Here is a 21,518-nt window from a genome sequence, read left to right on the forward strand (position 1 = left end):
GGAGGTATAATAATACCTGACATCAAATTATACTACAAAGCTACAGTAATCAAAACAGCATGGTACCAGCATAAAAACAGACACATGGATCAATGGAACAGAATAGAGAGCCCAGAAATAAACCCATGCCTATATGGTCATTTAATCTACAACAATGGAAGCAAGCATTTACGGTGGGGTAAAGACAGTCTATTCAATAAGTGGTGCTGGGAAACCTGCACAGACACATGCAAAAAAATGAAGCTGGACCACCTCCTTATACCATATATGAAAATAAATTCAAAATGGATTAAAGACTTAAATATAAGATCTGAAACCATAAAACTCCTAGAAGAAAATATAAGAAGAAAGTTTACAGACATTACCTGGAGGAAGATTTCTACTGATATATCCCCTTGGGCAAGGAAAGTAAGAGAAAAAATAAACATATGGGATTGTGTCAAACTAAAAATTTTTTCACAGCAAAGGAAACCATTAACAAAGCAAAAAGACAGCCTACTGAATGGGAGAAGATATTTGTCAATGATATATCTGATAAGGGGTTAATATCCCAAATTTATTAAAAAAAAATCACTCAACTCCAAAAAAACAAACAACCCAATTAAAAAATGGGCAGAGGACATGAAGAGACATTTTTCTAAAGAGGACATACAGATGGCAAGCAGACACAAAAAAAATGCTCAAGCTCACTAATCATTAGAGAAATGCAAATAAAAACCACAATGAGATACCACCTTACCCCGGTGAAAATGGCTACCTTCAATAAATCAACAAACAACAAGTGCTGGCGAGGATGTGGAGAAAAGGGAACACTTGTGCACTGTTGGTGGGATTGCAGATTGGTGCAGCCACTATGGAAATCAGTATAGAGGTATCTCAAAAAACTGAAAATGGAACTACCTTATGACCCAGCAATTCCACTCCTAGGTATCTATCCAGAGAAATCCAAAACTCTAATTTGAAAAAATTTATGCACCCCTATGTTTATTGCAGTACTATACACAATAGCCAAGACATGGAAACAACCGAAATGCCCATCGGTAGATGACTGGATTGAGAAACTGTGGTACATTTATACAATGGAGTATTATGCAGCCATAAAGAGGAATGAAATCTTACCATTTGCAACGATATGGATGGGCCTAGAGAACATTATGGTGAGTGAAATAAGTCAGACGGAGAAAGACAAATACTATATGATCTCACTTATATGTGGAATTTAAAGAAAAGAATAAATGAACAAACTAATCAAAAACAATCTCAGAGATATAGAGGAAAAACTGAGGGTTGCTAGATGGGAGGGGGATGGGGACAAGGGAGAAGGTGAGCGGATTAGAAAGCACAATCGGTAACCACAAGATTGCCACAGGGATATGAAAGACAGTTTGGGGGATATAATCAATAATGTTGTAAAGATTTTGTAGGGTATCCGATGGACACTTGTCTCATTAGGGAGACCACCTCAGGGATGATGTAGATACCTGATCACTGCACTGTACACCTGAAGCTGAAGCTGAACAATAATGAATGTCAACTACAATTTTATATAAATATATATATAAATAAATAAATAAATAAATAAATAAATAAATAAATATATATATATATATATATGTATATATATTTACAAGAAGCGGAGTACAGCATCAGCAATAGAAGCAGTGAAAATGTAATTGCTGTGTGCGATGTCAGAGTGGTAGTACATGGGGGAGGGGAGGTTATCATTGTGTGAGGGATATAAATGATAAATGTCTAACTATTTCATTGTTTTGTACATCTGAAACTAATTTAAAAAATGCACAAAAAATAGGACAAGACTAATGCTGGGAATGATGTAAGAAAAGGGAACTGTGCACTGTTGATGGGAGTGTAAATTGGTGCAGCCACCATGAAACAGTGTGGAGGATCCTCAAAAAAGTAAAAATACAACTACCATATTATCTAGCAATTCCACTTCTGGGATAGTTATTCAAAGAAATGAAAACACTAACTCCAAAAAACATTTGCACCCCCATGTTTATAGCAGCATTATTAACAATAGCCAAGACATGGAAACAACCTAAGTATCACAGGATGAATGAATGGATGGATAAAGAATGAATGAATGGGTGAAGAATATATATATATGTATGTATATATATATATATATATATACACACACACATACATATATACATATATACACACACACATATACATATATATACATATACACATACATATATGTATGTGTACGTGTATGTATGTATATACATGATTGAACATATATATATGTATATATGTGTATACATGTATATATATCCTGAGTCATAAAAATTGAGGAAATTGTACCATTTGGCAACATGGGTGGACATTGAAGGCATTATGCTAAGTGAAATAAGTCAGACAGAAAAATACAAATACTGTATGATCTTATATGTGGAATCTTAAAATAAAATAAAATAAACCTCAAACTCATGCAAAAAGTGATCAGACTTGTGGTTACCAGTGGTCGAGTGTGGTGGGGAAGGGAGTTGAAGAAAGGTGATGAAAAGGTACAAACTTCCAGTTATGAGTGCTAGGGATGTGACGTACAGCATGGTGACTATAGCTAACACTGCTCTATGGCATACAGAAAAGTTGTTAAGAGAGTGAATCCTAAGAATTCTCATCACAAGGAAATTTTTTCTTTTTATCTGTATGAGAAGACGGATGTTAGTTGAACTTCCTACGGTAATATTTTCACAATAAATGTAATTCAAATCATCACGCTGTATGCCTTCAACTTACACAATGATGTATTTTAATTATTTCTCAATAATGTAAAAATGATTAGTATTATATGTTTTTCTATTCACTTGATAGGTGTTTGTTGGCCACCTACCTACTGTCAGATGTTGGAGGCACAATGGAGAATGAGATAAGTCCAGTCTCTGGCCTCCTTGAAGTAGTCTAGGAGGGAGATGGAAGCAGCCAATCACAAAAGAGATTGTAGACTGAGCATGTAGGAGAGCATGGACTGACTACTTTAAGAGAAGTTTTGTAGAGGAAATGATATTGATGCTGAAGTCTGTAGGATGAGTAGGCATTAGGCTGGTGGAAAAGCAAGAATGGTGAAGGGAAATGAAAATGCAAACCACCGGAAATGTGAAATGTTTGAAAAACAGGAAGCAGGGCACTGAGGCAGGACAGAATGAGAGGGCAGCATGGTTGAGATGTGGAATGATGATAATGTGGACAATATTGATGCTCTACCCAGGTTGCTTGGATCTCGTTTACCATGTTGTGCCTCACCTCAGTGTGCTTTTGCTTCCAGGAGCCAGCACATGTGATCTTTCCCAGGGGACTGTCCTGGTGCTACTGGAGCTCACTCTGCCCAGATTAGGACAGACAGAAGCATCTGGGAATTTACTCTCCCCACTATTCCACGTGCACCCTGAGGGCCATCTTTACTCAATAGCTAACAGAAGGGAATGTGAAAAGCCAATTCTGTTGCCCCCAGTCATGACAATTCTGGGGTGTACTTTACATTCCAGAGTTCCCCTGAGGGATTAGGGTGAACCCACCCTCTGTTGGACTTTGCCTGAGATCACACCCTTCCTGGGCTTTCCCTATCATTTGCTGATTTCATCACTCTCTTATCTCTCCCCTGCCCACTTATCCTTAATAAATCACTTGCACACAGGGTGTGCTTCTCAGAAACCCAATGTCAGACATATATGGTTAAAAAAACCTAACCACGACGACACTTGTAAGCTATTTGCAGATGTATGAACTTTATCAGAAAGTGACAAGAAGTCCTGGGAGAGTTTTAAGAGTCATGAGGCGCCTAGAACAGCAAGGATACTAGTATTTTGAGCTCTGTACTCCCTTGGGTGACAGCTCAGCTTGCTCTTCCTGTGCCTTTGGATAAAGATATAGCCAATCAGGCACCCCAGAGCAGCTGCACTATGGAGTTTCTAAAAATAGTACAGGAGTTTATTTCTGCTCTTAGCGTTCCTTTGGGATCTATTTATTATCCACTCTATATGTTTTTTTTTTGTCTTCTTTGCACCTGTCACATCACCCCTCAGAAGCCAATAACTTTTTTCAAAGGGATCATTCTGTGATTTATGTGACATATCGTGTGATGTCACTGATGAGCACTTTTTGTTAACTCCCTCATCTGCTTTGCTCTATCACTGAAGCACATAATTTATTCAGACATTTATATGAAAAGTTAGACACTGAGGAGATATCTGCTCCCTTGAGACTTTATGTATGCACAGTTTATTATGACACATATTGTTAGCATCTGGTTCCAGATTCTTACGTAATAATTGTTCTTTCAATGTATGGAGGAATGAGAAAGTCCCACTGGTGAAGGATTCATAAGTCAATCATGGAAGCTTCACATGTCAATCCACTTCCACTGAGCTCCACAAAGTTGTCTTTAGCCAAGCTATGTTTTTGTTAACTATACGTTGATGCCTCTTAAATAAACTCAGTTGGGGTGAGTGGGTACTGTGAAAGATTCTTCCCCCAGGGACCCTACGCAAACCCAGTTTCAAAAGTAGACAGGAAATAATTGTGCATGTAATCATACTATTTGCGGAATTTGGTTGACAGGTGAACGTGTGGAATTTTTCTTGAGATAAGTATATTCTCTTGCTGAGGAAATCCTATTTTTTAATGGGCTTTGGGATATTTGCCCCAAGGCACAATTTACACACTTTGCTGAAAGCCCTGCATGTTATAAACTGGGTTGGCATCAGGAGACATGGAACAGGAAGCCACCTGCTGGGTTTTAAGCGGGAATATTTGCTCAGAAGAGTTGAATAAAGGATGAGCTTCAATGAGGCATATGTGCGTGATAAACAAATGTGAATATTGGAAATGTAGGTGCTTGGGGGAAATAAAAGGAGCGCATATCCAAGACAGTGGGTAATTCCTCCTATTTTTGGACGGCTAGAGAAAATGCGTCTGATAATCGAGGATTACTTTGGTAAGGATCCTGTCAGGTATGCGCCTGGTTACAGAGTGGTCACTCACTCCAGGAAATGAAATAGTAATATTCCAAAGAAAATAAATACTAAATAGTATAGCAGCTGGGTTCCTAACCAGCTATAACCTCAAACTTTAGAATAAGCAGAGTGGCATTTTATCTATAAAAAATCCTCCTGAAAACAAAAAGGAAATTTTGGTGCCAAGGCTTTCTAGTCACAAGGCATGGCAGTGAGCCTACTCATATGTGACACTTGCTTTCAAACAGGGATAATTTCTTCATAAATTTTTATAGTTTGGGAAGACACTATATACTTTATTTTGAAAGCAAATCTCAGAATCTTAGGGAAAAAAGGGTATCCTCTTGTTTTATTCAATGACTTCTATAACTAAGGATTCAGCAAAGCCATCTCCCATCCCCCAGGACCTAATGCCACGGTGTGCCTCCTAGAAATGGAGAAGAAGCAGTGATATCAGAAGCAAATGATAACAAGGAATCTGACCACACATCCAGACTATATAAAACAAAATTCGAAAACAGGGTAAGCAAACTGTGTGCATGTTAAATAACTTCTTTATAGTTAATCTTCATTCTTCAAAGCTCAGTATAGCTAAGACTGCCAACCCTCAATCACCAGAAAATCTTTACAATTTGTGTTCTATTATCTGTGGATTATACAATGGAATGTGGGCAATGCTAATACCATCACTGTGGATACCACGAAACAATGGTTCAAATAATGGACTAATTTGATACAAAATGTGTAGTGGTTCCATCATCGATGTGTCTTCATCTACTGTATGAAATAAATGACATGGATCATGAGCCATTGATTAAGTCTAACGTAGTTTTAATCTTTCCTCCTACTTTGTTCTCTGTATTTTCCTATGGCACTGGAGTAAGAAAGAGGAAGGAAAAAAATCATACTTCCTAATTTGGCAAATTCTCTCAGAGAAAGCATGGGAGAAGAACTAGTAATAAAGGAGTTATATATGAATTTTTTCTCCAAGACATTTAGTGATATTTCAAAGATATTTCTCTTTCTGTATCCATCCATTGAAAACAATTTTTCAGTAGTTTTTCCTGGGAACTTATACATCTAAGTATATGAAACATGATCAATTTTGAGCAGATTAACTTGGAATATATTTTAATATTAATAAAGGAAGACCTTAATCTTAAATCTAAACAAATTTCTTAAGATAAATACCATGTTTCCCCGAAAATAAGACCTACCCCGAAAATAAACCCCAGTGAAGATCGTCAGCCAGACGGACACATTTAGTACATTATGACGATGTTCCAGAAGATGACATGACTGTATTTGAATAAATGTAAATTGTTGTACATGAAAAAATAAGACATCACCTGAAAATACGCCCTAATGTGTCTTTTGGAGCAAAAATTAATATAAGACCCAGTCTATTTTCGGGGAAACACAGTGTTGCATAATCTCAATTTTAAAATAAGGGATTTTTTAAAATATGGATTCAAATTTTAAAACTTTCAAGGAAGTTGGATTTCAAGGATGGGAAAAATTTTTTGACAAACATTTGAATGGAAATTGTACAACCACAATATTTATCCATCTTGGAAAACTGCCTGAAAAAGAAGATGGCAATATAAAAGGAAATTCTTCATACAGTCATGAAACTGTCACATCCTGCTGAAGATATGTCTTTTGTTCAAGGTTAAAGCTCACTTCTTTAAATGTGCATTTGCTACTCAGCCTTCAAGAATCATAAAGAGTAAAACAGAAGGTAATTATCAGATCAAAGTAGTTTGACTAATTTTTCTTTTGTCTTCAATGTTTGTTTTTTCAAACCACCATTTGCTTATTTATTTATGTAAATGAAGCAGGAGATAAATAACCTGCAATGATAATCTAACTTGTAGAGTAATTTTCTTGTGGCATTGGAATGCTAATGTTGACCATGTATCAATATGAAAGCCACATTTGCTGAATGCAGGGGGCTTCTATTGTGAATATTATCTTTCTAGCAAATCATCATATTTTATATATATTTAGGTTTCCCATCGTCATCATATTTTTATGGCAAAATATCTTTTTAGATTTATGGATTTTACCAAGACCATATTTTCCAAAGTGTAAATAAAATGCCAGTTCCCCAGCATGTTATTTAAAGAATCTATGATCAAATAAGTACAGGGTAAGCTCCTGTGTAAAAACATTTTTAAAATATTTATTCATGTATTTTTACTGCAAGTTTTCTCAAAACCTTTTAATCTGTTAATGAATATTGGAACTATCACAGGGGAAGTTTTGCAGAATTTCCCATTCTTATTTTCCATTTTAAACCTTACATCTGAGAACATTTCATGGGACTGGTGTTTCGAGAAACATCTTTGGCCAGATGCTGAACTAAAAAAGTATGTTAGCTGCTTTTCCCAGACAGCCACTGTATAGAAATTTGCTATCTCCAGACCAAAAGCAAGGCAAAAATTGTAAGTGGCTGATTTCTTCAGTAATCCACTCATAAGTTTCCAGAGTCTTCCCAGAGAATATTGATCATCCTTGAAATATTGGGAGTTAAAATAAATTATGAACAACTGCAAACAAATTCTGGACAGAAATAAGCATTGCTCAGAGGATAGACCAATTCTCTAGGAAGATTGTATGCATCCAAATTCTTCTGTGCGTGAATCAATAATTGACAAAAGAACATACCCAAAGATGTTAATTTAGATTATAAAGACAGGGACTATCAAAGTTGGAAATGACAGAGCGAGACATCTTGGTTCAAGTCCTTTATTTTGGAGATGACGCGAATGAATCCCAGAGAGGTGAGGTGACGTGCTCCAGGTCTCAGGCGGCAAAACTGGAGTCCAAACCAGGTCTCATGAGTCTCAGTTTAGATTTACATATCTCTTGTGGAATCCTCCCCCCTTTATTTGGTAAGGCAATATCAGTACGCAGTATCTTGGTAAAATACCTTGAAGGTATTATCCTTCAGATACAGGAGCAACATTTTCTCATTCTAGTCCAGTAGTGCTTAAACTACAAGGAGTAATGAATTTGTTAAAGTGGCTATTTCAGGATCCCATCATTCAGTGATTCTGGGGATGTAGAGCTGGAGAAGTGTGGGGCCCAGATATGTGCCCTTTTCACAGGACTCTCAAATGGCTCTGAAGCAGGTGTTCTGAAAAACGTGGCTTGAGAAGCACATCTGGTTGCTAATTTGGTTTAGTATTAAATCCTAAGTCTTTTGATTTGCCGTACTCTATACAGTACTCAAGTACTAAAACCAGAGTTAATGCAAAGGAAAAAGTAGAATATAAGAAATCCATTGTGGACATTGCACAGAATATGTATAAATTATCCTGAATCACATCATCCAACAGTGTGGTTTGTCAAATGTGAGCATCATTCACTTTTCAGAGACTTCAAGGTTCAAAGCTTAATAAACAGACCCCTTGTTTTCTTAATACATTTTTTGGGGGGAGGCAAAGAATGCTTTTTTTTTCTAAGAGAAAGCCTGATGAGAGAAATCTCAACCACCTTGTTGTAAATGAAGTGGTTCTAGAAATCAGCATCTTGGAGTATTTAAATGTAAATAAATCAAAAGAAGATTAATTATATTATGTTCTATGTACACTTGGGTTTTTTATTAAACTAATTGGGGTGACATTGGTTAACTATATATATATATATATATATATATATATACACATATATATATATACACACACATATATATATATATATATATATATATATATATATATATATATACACATATATAGGTTTCAAGTGTACATTTCTATAATGCATCATTTATATGTTGCATTGCATGTTCACCACCCGGAATCAGTTCTCCTTTGCACTTGGATTTTAAAAATAAAAGAAAAATTATGTGGTAAACTGGTTCTGAGGTTTTCCTCAAGTAGCAGAATTGCCATAAGCAGCTGTATTTCAGGTTCAGTAACCAAAGCAGGCAAGAGTGGAAAACAAGCAACTGTCTCTCAGACTTGCTGTTTCCTTTCTGTTCTGGTCTTGATGCTCTTCTAACCCCCCACCCCCATTCATTGTTTCCCAAAACTGATCATCAAGGAAGGCTCACTGAACTGATCATCAGTTTTGGCGATGTCTGCTCGAACACCTGAGGATTAAGGGGTGGCTTTGCTCATAGGTTAGTTGATTTTGTGTTGATTATCTTCCATTTCCCTCCAGAGACACTCTCTTCTCTTTTCTGTTCTTCATTGTACCCTAGGAAGCTAACCTTGTAGGTTTGAATCACTGAGCTTGCCCTCTGACTTGCCCTCTGACTTACCCTCTGACTTCTAGTGGGATTTGGCCAATGAGAGGCTCCCACAAGAAAATGCAAAGCAGGAGGAGAGTGAAGTCAGGCTATTTATTCCCTAGCTTCTTCCCTGCTAGGACAGCACAGATTGAATACATTGTCCCCCAGGTCTCATTAGATGGCTTCTCTAAATAGCCACCTTCTCCAGGTTCAGTTCAGGTAACCATCCCATCCTTCGCTTCATCAGGCCCACTGTTGATAGTCCCAGAGTGCTATACTTTCCCTCCAGAGATTGGTTTTCCATCCCTCTCACACCCCATTGGAGTATGCCATTTCTTACCTGCAAACATCCCGGATGATACAGCATTCAACTTACAAATTCTATTCCAGTTTTTACTGAAATGAGAACTGACATTTAAAAGCTTAAATTTCTGTTTACCACTATATACTTAGCAAGTAACATGGCGCTTGGCACATAGTAATTTTTCACTATTTTTTATTAAAAGAATAAACAAATGAATTGTATATTTAGACTCCATTATAAAGATGTAAAATCTTTACATGTAACTTTTGTACCCACGTATGTGCTCCCTTGTCACAAATTTATTCCGTGCTTTGACAATGCATGGGCAACTATAGCTTAGTTTTCTCAAGAAAATTTGACCCCCTTCCCATCAGAGAAAAAGAAGAAATAGAAAACAAGATAATTGCAAATTATCGATTCAATAAATTGACTCACTTTGGACTCAATTCAGGATTTTCTTCTGCCTTCTTGGATGAATGTGTGAATAAAACAGAGCCACCATTCGGTATACTCATACTCATAAGGGAACGGTGAGTATCCAGCCCAAGGCATGAGTCAGAAAGAGTGCCCAAACTCACTCTTCTGTTTTCCCCATGACCACACTTGGCTGGCTAGCAAGACTAGGCTCCAAGGCGTGACCTAGGGACTTTATTCTTAAACGTCTTGTACACTTAAGAATAGCACTTAGAGATCTATTCCTTTTGTTCGTGTCCTTCCTTTAGTGGATTTCACATGGATAAAAGTGTCTGCAATCAGTCACAAGTCTCCAGAGTAGCTCTCTCAAGAAAGAAGTCAATGAACATGCCACAGTCAGGACAGCCTCTTATGTGTTAACTCCAAGAAGAACCCAGAATGCTTCTGATGACCTTGTTGTTATGAGGCTTGATCAATTATAGTTCCATTTTAGGACCCTATTACAAATGGGCCTGATCAATACACCAAGAAACATGTCTAACACCACAGAGAACAAACTAATGACTATTGTTTTGTCATCCTAAACCTGATCACCCCAACTGGACACATTATAATTAATGTCCAGTCATTAAGTACTGAGATACCCTGATCACTGTGCCATTATCTTTTATAAAAAATTAAGTCTCAGATTATCAGCAAAATGGGCTGAATTGTCTTTTTTGAAGGGGAGGAACAGCAAGCACTATAGAATTCGGGATAAAATGTTTAGGCTCTTTCAATAATGAAAATTAAAGATATGAAGTCACCCAGAACCAGCTAAGGAGCAGTGCAATATATTCTCAAAAACTAAATCATGGGCTTCCATTTCCAGTGCTCTTAGCCTGCCATGTTTATAGTGACCAAATGTTCTTTCAGAAATACTTATTCTAAAACAGGAAATCAATTCAGCGCATTTGCGCAGCGACCCTTGCAACTGCAGTAACTGGACAAGAAAGTACATAAGAAATGATAGTCATATATCTTCAGTTAAATTTAGGGCCCTTTCTAGGACCAAGTGAAATTGGTTCTATGTCTTTTACTTGGTTCATTGAAAAACAGTCCAAGAAAATAATCAAGGACGGAATTTAAATGGATAAAGAAAATTGTTTCCCACAAATGACTCCCTCTTTGTTTCATATTTAGGAATAGAAATAGCCCTTTCAGGTTGGAAATCTTCTCCCCAAACTAATAAAAGGAGAACCAGCAGAGACACATGGCATCTACATTCTGTTTAAGATGCTAGAACTTCTGAGATGTTGGAACTTCTTTGACTTGTTTTTTATTATTATTATAAAAAAGAATCAAACAACTATAAGGACCTAATCATCATGAAGGGTAAGCTTTGACTAGTGTCATCTGTGAAAGAGAAATGAGGGACTAGTAATATTCAAATTATTTGTAATAATCTTCATAGTTGAAAATAAATCATTCAGATGCATGATCTTCCTTGATGCTCAAAACAATCCAAATGAGGTGAGAAAGGCAGAAGAAAACCTGAGGCATGGAGAGGTGAAAATACCTTATCTTAAAAGTGGCTGAACCAGGGCATGAACCTCAGTTCTTTGACTCTAAACCCAGGGCTCTTTCCACTATACTACTCTGTCACCATGGAATGGAAGACATTCCAGGAAGGTGAACTTATTGGAATATACCAGAGTGCACTAGAATGCTGTAGATACCTATTTCTTGATGTCAGCTCAAATCCCTGACAAGTACCTTGTAGGCCCATAGTAGCAGCCTAGTATATACAGATGTGTTGATTGGTGTCCATACAGCACACAAAAGCTAAAATAAATTGTGACATGGATTTCAGGTGTTCAAAAATCTTCCTCTATATCATCTATGAACAAAACTGTCAGATATAAATTTCCCCTTGTTACCCCCAACCTCTTCTTTCAATAGCCTTTCCCCCCCTTTTATCACCTATTGTCTTGTTCTAAAATGGCTGTACCCTTTCATGTGCCTGGAGGCTTCTGCTGCTTTCTGTACTCATGTCAAATACTTGTTATGCTTGCAAGCATTCTACTGTTTTTCTCAGGGTCCACAGTAATATCTGATTTCCACATCCACCAGGGTGATCAAATAAGTGACCATGCTGAGGCTGCATTATCACTAACTGAGAAAATCACACTTTCCACGTGTCCCTGCTGGACATTTGTGCTCAAGCCAATCCCTGTAGGGATTTGTATGTACAACATTTGAGCTTGAGCTCCACAGTCTACAGACAAGAGAATTTCCAAGTGGAGAAACCTGAAGACCTCTAGTTTTTTGGAAGTGAATCTAGTTCTACTTATATCTGAAACACCTCTTGAGCTGATAACTTTTTGGAAAATGAAGGAAGCCATATTGCATGCAAATGTAGGTTTTAATGTCACACATCACACTTTCAAATTTAGGTCTCCAGACGTGGAAAAAAACTAGTGTGCATAGCATGCACAAAAAAATGGAGTGAATAATTATCTCCTGGAAATATCTATTCCAGATCCTATCCCAAAATAAATGTTATGGTGAAATGTATATACTCACATTGGGATGAAACTTAGGATATAACTCTAAATTAATTTTATGTTCAAAGACAATTTCATTACAATAGATAAAGGCTTTGTTTCAAAGAGAGAAAATTAGAACTAATGCATTTTGCCCAGGTTTGAACATTTCATTTGGCTTCTTTAAAAGCTTAATGTTTAAAGTGGCATTTTCAAGATACACTAATACTGACAAAGGAATATCTGATAGAATGATGAAATAATACCATGATAAATCAGCTGACAATGAGACAAAACACCCAAGTGGGGAAAGAGCCTCCTCTGTTGACATACACTTGACATTTACCATAGTTTCAAAACCAGGTAATGGTGAATGGACATAGCTTCTGTTTTTATGCGACTGAGGATTTTGAAAATTTATGTTTTGACAAGATCTGACCCAGGTCTCTATGGATCATATAGATGGAATGCAATTGGCAACTCTGACTCATGACTTTGTTTATATACTTGTGCTTCAGCACATTAGAAAAGTTATTTTTTCCTGTAGTTTCTAAGAATGGCTCTCAATTACAGACCTAACTCTGAATCATTTCTGGTTCCCTTTTCTAGCTTACATCCATCTTCCTTCTTGTATATGTGCCCATTATGACATCTTTCAGAGTCTATTACAGACATGGAATTGACGTGAAATATTTTACTGACTTGAAAGTATGCAGGAAAAATTCCTTCTGATAAGAAAAATTATGGATGTGCATTTCTTTTTCCCTTGCCAATGCATGGCAGCAAGGAAACAGAGAAATATGCTAATATTTAGTAAGACTTCTAGAAAAGCCATTCCCTCTACCTCAACAGCCCATATTTGGCTCTTGCTTTTATTCTTGTAGTAGAATCTTGCCCTTCTGTCTTCTTATTAATCACTATTATTGTCATTTTCAACATCACCATCTTTGTCATCATGTTTGTTGTTATCACAGTCAGTTTGTTTTTTGGCATTGACAGGGAACCTGTCACTATTCCAGATACGATCACATTTCCTAATCACCCTTCATTTCTACCTCCTATATAAAATCTGTCATTGATACATTGCTAATTGACTATAGTAAGCACTATAGTGTTCTTCCTAGCCTTCTCACTGTTACAAGTTCCCTGTTATCTCTTTATTTCTTTCTCCTCAGCTCAACAAAATCACCTTTGCTAGCCACTGTGACCACTGGTGATTCCTCAAAAGTTCCCTCCCTCAACTTCTACTACCACTGATTGGACACACTAATCTTAACAGCTGATCTGCATGTTCCTTTCTTGGTTCTTATTTCCTCATTCTGGAAGAAAGGATAACTTCTTTTCATATATATCACATATATATATATATATATATGTGATATATATGAAAAGTGATATATATGAATGTGATATATATGAATAATAAGGTAACTCATTGCCCACTCAGATGTGGTGTGGGGAGGTGGGTTGATAACACATAAATATGCAAAACTACCATATTAGACATATAAAGTTTCACAGGAACACCAAGGAGGGAAAATTGTTTTAGTCTAAAATAATGGGGACTGTTTTATATCCAGGAAAAGCCAAGATTCTCAGAGTAAAGAAAATTGTGGTAGCTGTTAGGTAATTCATATAAATGGTCTGTGTAAATAAAATTTACAAAAAAAGTACCAGTGTTCATTGAAGTGGAGAGTTAAAGGGTGAGGAAGACAAAACTCAGTGAAGTCCATTAATGTTAGAGTCTTAAATGATGTCCATCCCATTTCCCTTTTGTAAGTCTTTAAAACATCCTGTGCTCATAGATCTCAAATACATGGCCATACTTTGCTACACTTGATATTCTCCTCATTTATGTATCCTTTAGAATCATGAGGAATGTCATTTCCAAAGAGTGACATCCCCAGAAGAACCAGAAAAAAAAGCTGTGAGTGGAAATAATTGCCCATTCTATGAGGTCACTTAAAGTAGCAATGGCAGCATGGATGTTTTATTACTCTTTTCATTTTTATGCCCTTTTGAAAAATTGTAGCTAGAAAATAATGAATAATAACTACTATTAAACAAGATGCTGATAAACTTGAAATAATTTTCCATCTCTGGACCTTCTCTATGAAGCTTTCCATGAATAGCTTAACAGGAAACCATCTCTCCATTTATTGGAATCCTGTAGTGTTTTATCTGTACTTCCTTATGTTACTTAATTTTAACTACTGCTATCTAATAATATATATTTCATATTATTTTGTAAGTATTCATGTAACATCTACTCTCCCCACTGAAATTTTTGATGGTTGCACTCAAACTTGTTTCATCTTTCAACTTCTTAATGTATGCAGTAGTTAATATTTTGCATATAGTTCAGATTCCAAAGTTATTGAATGGCTAAGTGAGTAAATGTATGAATGAGTATTCCCATTGAAAGTTGATTCTCGAATTATTACTCTTAGGATTTTGTTTCAAATATGGACTTGCAAAGCAATGATCACAAAATTAATATGAAATGGGATGAACATGAAAATTGTTTTTAGGAAAATTGAGCTTTGAACTTGGTTCCGTTGTCTTATTGGAAAATACTCTATAAATCAAAAACATTTGTTTTGCCAAAATTCTGATGTATTTCTTTATGAAATATTCCCTTAGCTGGGTATATTCAGAGGTATGGCATTTAAAGAAGAAATGAATTTAGAATTTAGTTTTTCTGCTCTTATTTGCCAATAATAAAAATTAATCAAACCTCAAGGAAAGCAATCCAATTAAATTGCTAATAAGCAAAACCAAAGCAATGCATGAATTATGATATGACATCTAGAATATGACATGTTTCTCCTCTTACAAAGTATTATAAATACTTCACAATGCATTATATCAAATTAAATTGCAAAATAAAATGCAATTGTCATTTAAAATATTAATGTGTATTTAAAAATTAAAGCATTAAAGTAATTCAGTTATTAATAATTGCTTGTTGTTACTGTATTTTTCTGATTTAGAATAAAAATAAAGCAAATAGTTAAAAATTAATTTCTACAGACTGTTAATTACATTTTTGTAATGTTAACAAAACAAATGAAAGCACCAAAATTTTGGTTTATTTCTAATTGAACAAAGAAAGTATCCACCATCTTTGACATGTGCACTTAATAATTCTATTATATTTGTTAATTTCAGATAAATAACTTCAAATAAATAAATAGAATAAGCAAGAGGAAACCAAAAATTTCTGATGTATTATTGGAGCCTCTTCTCACAGTATTTAAAAATGAGAGAGGCCTGAATCTCTGTAAAATGGAATGTTTTATATTGAGATTTAATCTTCCCTTTGGGAGTGGGTATTTAAAATCCAAACCAAGCCTTTTGGTGTAACTATTGAATCTTAGTATGAGGCTTGATAGACATTCATACAAGTGAAGCCCATCAGTTGCTCTCATTTATTTCCAATCACACTCTCACTTAAGATAAAATAGGGAATGTGGCAATAACATCTGACATTAGTTTTCTTTGTAGAATAGAACACAAATGAGGAAAGTTTTCAGAAGTGGCAAGCAACACATAACATTTAAGTTTTTAAATTTACTAGTTCAAAAGAGTGCCAAAATGAATACCATACTTGTTTCCATTTTATAATAAAAAGCCTTGAAAACTTTTTTCAGAGTATTTAAATGTCTAGAAGATTTCCCACAGACTTAATATAAGTTTAAGTGAAACCTACCTTTAAAATTTGGCCTGATTCTTGCATCGTATCCTGATGTCCTTCCCATTAATTTATCCAAGAAATCTGAAGGAGACAGGGTCTGCGAAGGTTGTTTTCCAGACCTGGAGTCATGGTCTTTGCACAGTGCCGTCCTAAACACAACATTAACTCTTTTAGCAACAATTCTATTCTTCTCACCGAGAACTAATGCGCAGGTGTTTGACCTCGTGTTTTATAAATATATTTGCTATGTCAGTAAGAAGAAAAAGAAAATTACAAACTCTTTGGTCAACTTCTGAAGTTGTGCATGGTCTAGAATTAACTTTAAATAATAAGAGCTATAAATCCTGAATCATATCTCCTAAGTCTCCAAACTTTAGCCATACATAAGATACTTAAGATGACACAACATGCATAATTTTAGATTGTAGATTTTATGGATAGATAGTTAAAGCTATTTATTTCTAGAGTTATCAGAAAAATGAAGATGACAATTTCTAAAATTTATGATTGTCTTAAAATAATTTCCCCATGAATTTCAAAAAAATTCTTCCAGCATCTCAGACGTTAATGTAAGTCCTCTACTTTTTATAAGAAATCTGTAATAAGTTGGGAAGAACAAAGTAAACATGAACTAATTATCTCATCGCTTATTTTCTCACCCACTAGATTCTATTCCAACTGTCAACTGTTAATACTTTTCACTGTATTGTCTAAAAGAAAATCTTCACTTGGAAATTTAACTTCATTCTAAAATAGGTCAACAATGAGCATGTCTGTACTTCTATTATCAGTTGTTTCTATATTAGCATTTAAATAGTGGACTCCAATAAAGTATTCATAGAAAAGAACTTCTAAATTATATTATTTAGCATTATCAAAAACTCTAAATGTTGATTAGAAAAATTTTCAGATTTTTATTTTCATTAAAGGGCTTATAAAAAGAGCATATTTAGTTTGTAGTGAAAATGAATTTTCACAATACGTAGTGGTGACTGAATGTTGATTTATTCCCTAAAGTATACATTTTACAAGCTTTGTTTTTAACAAATAAACCTGTTCATTCTATAACTAAGAAAATACCACATTCTTGCCAGTTTTTCAAAGAAGAAGTATTAAATATAAGTGCAAAGATAATGTAAATATTTGGTAGGAGTCAAAATTGATGTAATCATCTAGAAATACTCACATTCCCATATGCAGAATCATCTGATTAATCAAGTATTATTTGATTAGGATGACGGTGATGATGGTGGTAGTGGTGGTGAAGATGATGATGATGATGATGATGATGATGATGATGATTCTAATTTTAATAACACCCAGCCTACAATTTTTCTTAATCATAGTAGGAGGTGTGAACCTGAAAGGAACATAGTGGGGTTTCCCAGTACTCATAGCATTGCTGCTATATGTTCCATTTCTCTTGGTTCTGTGAAAAAAATACCATAAAATTTGGTTAAAATTAAATGAAGAGTCCTACAGTTTGTTGTATGAACATCTCCTATCTCTATCTTGTCTTAGAAACTCTTCCATTAGGATGGCTATTTTACTTACTGGTAATAATCTGATAGTTTGAAGTATCAATTGATTTGACAATTTGTAAATTAGGTAGAAAATGCCAGCATACAAATAATGATTTCTCACTTACTTTAATTATGCATAGTCCATTTCTCATGCATACAAAGATATCACATTAATTACATTTAGTAGACAATCAATTTCCAAATACACTGAACAGTAGAATGTAGTGACAAAATGAGATTTCAAATGTTTCTGATCTTTCAAGAAATTTCCTGAATTCTAGTCCTCATAGTGTGCATCTAGTTGCTGAGATATAATAAGAAGTCCCAAGTTGGCTAAGAATTAGGGCTCTTTCATATTTTTTTTATAAAATGAGCATGATCCTGGTAAATTAATCCAATCACTTCCACCATATGAAAAGCATTGTATCCAATAATCCCTTTAAATGACTCCCAGAAGAATTTAAAAGCAAAAAACAAAGAAAAACAAAAACCAAAACTCACCATTATATAGAAATGTAAAGAGCATGCAACTCATCAGACTACTTTAATACCACATTGGCTGTGAGCTGTGTTGAAATGCATAGAGTGGGCTTCTGCATCATAAAACTTGCCTTTTGAAAATTTACCACCCTCCCACCATAATTAAGCTTTTTAAAAGAACAAAAGAAATCTAATTGTCCTACATAAAATTAAAATAATGTGGTCCATGGCATAGAAAATAGATAAAAATTGCATGACACGTTCTCTTTCAGTTTTCATGTGAAAAATATCAGCATGCAAAGTCTTTTCACCTACCTGAAGTGGTTGGTCTCTAAGAAAAATGCAAACAAGGCTGTCAAAATGTTCACTAGCTGCCGGTTCATTCCTGTTTCTGTGATGCTTGTAGAAGATATCCCCGAAATGATTCCAGAAAGAAGCTAGGACAAAGTATCTATCTATTGTCCAGATTCAAAACCTGGCAGAAATCTAATTTCCTTGAAAATCAAAAAGAGATTTGGGTTTGTACAGTTTGCTGAGAAAAAACAAAAAGTGCCAGTCCTAGGCATCATGGTCAGGTCAAACTGGGGCTCAGGACCATCAGTTAACCCAGGAAAGACAAAGCCTTAGAACTGAGGGATCCTCCAGCTGCTTTTCCTGAATAAGAAAAAAACGCTGCTACCTTAATCGCATCACCATGCAAAGGGGGCTGGTGACAATGCCATGCTGGAATTCGGGTTGCTGTGGCTTTTGTTTTATGTCCTTTCTGTTTAGCAAATCCCTTTTCTCTAGAAAATGTTGTCTTTTAAAAAAGAAGTTGTAAATGAGAAAGGACTTTGTGCGCTGGAGTGGGTAGGGAGAAGAGGGCAGAAATACTAAGATCCTGTGCTGGAATGAGGGCTACAGAAAGAGACGGAGACGTGATCTTACCCAGCCTATAAATTTCAGCACTCGGACAGCTCCTAGCTCTGAAGTGCGCATGTTTCCTTTTTCAGTAGCTTGGGGCGGGGGTCGGGGAGAGGCATTCAAGAAGGGACATGCCTGCCATTCAAAGGCAAAGAGTTGACAGGCCGTTCAGCGAACGGGTCCTGAAGGGGGTGCGATGACAACCAGGGCAGAGCAGAGGTCAGGGTAGACGGAGAGGGTGAAGGAGGCTAGAGTCTGAACTCCTGGAAATGCAAGTCTGTCGGTGGGTGGGCGGGACGGGAGTTTGAAGCAGAAAAGCGAAGGGAATAAAGTCTAGGTGTGAGAACAGGAAATTGGGGGAAGCAGAGCAGCACAGGATCTGGAGTACTAAAATTATAATAGGGGAGTGGGAAGTTTACTCCTTGTCAGTGAAACCTGGAGGCAAAAGCGGAGTCCTGTGCTAAATAAGAGGGGACATTTCTGTGGCATAGAGAAGCCCGCGTGCGGAGAGAGGGGGAAGGAAGGTTCATGAGTATCGATAAATTAGTTTAGAAGCCCTTCATGCCTTCCTCACTCCTTGAGTGTTTTCCTTTGATTTTCGCCGCCTGTTTCCAAAGGATCTCTCTGCTAGGGAAAGCCCCTTCCGCTGAGCTTTCTTCAGTGGCTCAAAATCCCTGGGCATCCTCTTCAAGTCGCACATTTGCAGAGGAGAAGAAATGGGCCAGAAGGGGGCAGTAGCAATCTTTTTCTGCCCTGGTTAAAGGTTAGAGTAGGGCCCCATGTGAAAAATGGAGAAAGATAAATAATAATGAATGTCAACTATAATTATACATATATGTGTGTATATATAAATATATATAGTTATATATGTGTATATATATAACTATATATAACTATATATAACTATATATAACTATATATAACTATATATAACTATATATAACTATATATATATATATATATATATATATATATATATATATATATATATATTCACAAGAAGTGGAGTGGAGTACAGCATTAGGAATAGAGCCAGTAGAAATGTAATGGCTCTGTGCGATGTCAGAGGGATAGAAGATGGGGGAGGGGAGTTATCACTGTGTGAGGGGTATAAATGATCAATGTCTAACTAGTACATTGTTTTGTACACCTGAAACTAATAAAAAAAAATGGAGCAAGAAAGGGTGAGACTGCTGCTTGTGTTTCATCTGCCCATTCCAGATGCTAATCACCAGGGAGGGTCATGTAATAAAGTGTAGATGTTCTCCTAAATTGGCTAAAGAGACAAACTAGTGAAAGTTTATAAATCCTGTACAAAAGCATGACAAATAATGTCACTCTTTCAAATTAAATTTATAAATTTTTATAATAAAAGAGGAAGGGTACATAGTTCAATGCAAGTAATTAGTGGCTTCTGGTAAGGGGAAATGAGAAACACGTTTGACCACAAGCTGGGTGAGTAACCTATTGTCTGTGAAATATAGCTTGGTAGTCACCTTGGCACTCCACTGCAGGTCTTAATTTTAAAACAAAGTAATGTGATTAATTTTTTAGTGCATAAATGACGAATCTGCCCTTGGATCAGTTTAAATATCATAACAGAATAACAAAGAGTTCTATTTTTTAAATAGAAAAAAATTTTTCTGAGAAAAAAAATTGGGAGTTCTTTTCACCGTTTAATGTTAATATAAATCACCTGAGAATCTTGTTGAAATGCAGTTTCTGATCTAGTAGGTCTGAGGTGGTGCTTGAGATGCTGCATTTCTAACAAGTTCCTAGTGGAGGTTGATGCTGCTGACCCACTGATCACATTTTGAGCAGCAATGGTCTGTACGCCCTCTTATCGGATTTCTATTCCACCAAGACAGTGAGAATACAGGAACTTCTCTTTAATGAAAAGCAGCAGTGCCCAAGCATTCTGCTTACATACAAAATCAATTCTTTGGATGTGTTCTCTTAACTTTCAAAGCCCAGAAAAAGTGATTCAATTTAAAAGGAAGACAGTGTAGTGTAGTGTAGTGTAGTGTAGTGTAGTGTAGTGTAAGACATCCCTGGACTGCAGCTTTGAATCCGCTCACTTCCTAATTCATCCACATGGAAACTGTAAACCTGGTTTTATCCCTGCACTCCTGACCCAAAAAATAAAATCAATTCCTGGAAATATATTTCTTCAGTTGGTGCTATGGAAAAATCATACAAGATTCTTTTGTGCTCAAGATTCTTTCGAAAAGATAACATATATATGTGAAAGTAGAAGAGATGGATTTGTCCCAAATTAGTTTGAGGATACACTGTTGCTTAAAGTACTACAGTCTTTACAAATCATTTCTTTCAACAGCAGTCTTGTTATTAACCAGGAGTAGAGTGTGTAGGGAGACCTGTGACAAAGGGAGACTCTGGCTAGAGCATGAACTCATAGCATTTATTATTTTGGAGTTGGAAGGGTC

General features: G+C 35.9%; 1 protein-coding gene across 4 annotated transcripts in view; it reads right to left on the reverse strand.

Moving 5' to 3' along the window:
• Positions 1-19,278, reverse strand: part of GLRA2 (glycine receptor alpha 2) — a 193,885-nt gene extending 174,607 nt beyond the window's left edge. For 3 of the 4 annotated variants that reach the window (XM_081043156.1, XM_081043158.1, XM_081043157.1), the window contains exons 1-2: positions 18,484-19,278; positions 16,181-16,314 (exon numbers count right to left, since the gene is read on the reverse strand). In XM_081043156.1, coding sequence (XP_080899282.1) covers positions 16,181-16,314; positions 18,484-18,551 — 202 coding nt within the window. In that variant the 5' untranslated portion in view covers positions 18,552-19,278. Of the gene's footprint in view, positions 1-16,180; positions 16,315-18,483 lie in introns of those variants that run through there. The other variant, XM_081043159.1, reaches the window with a different exon arrangement.
• Between the last annotated feature and the right edge of the window lie 2,240 nt (positions 19,279-21,518).

Source organism: Rhinolophus hipposideros, assembly GCF_964194185.1.
Source record: "Rhinolophus hipposideros genome assembly, chromosome: X".
Lineage (NCBI taxonomy): Eukaryota > Metazoa > Chordata > Mammalia > Chiroptera > Rhinolophidae > Rhinolophus > Rhinolophus hipposideros.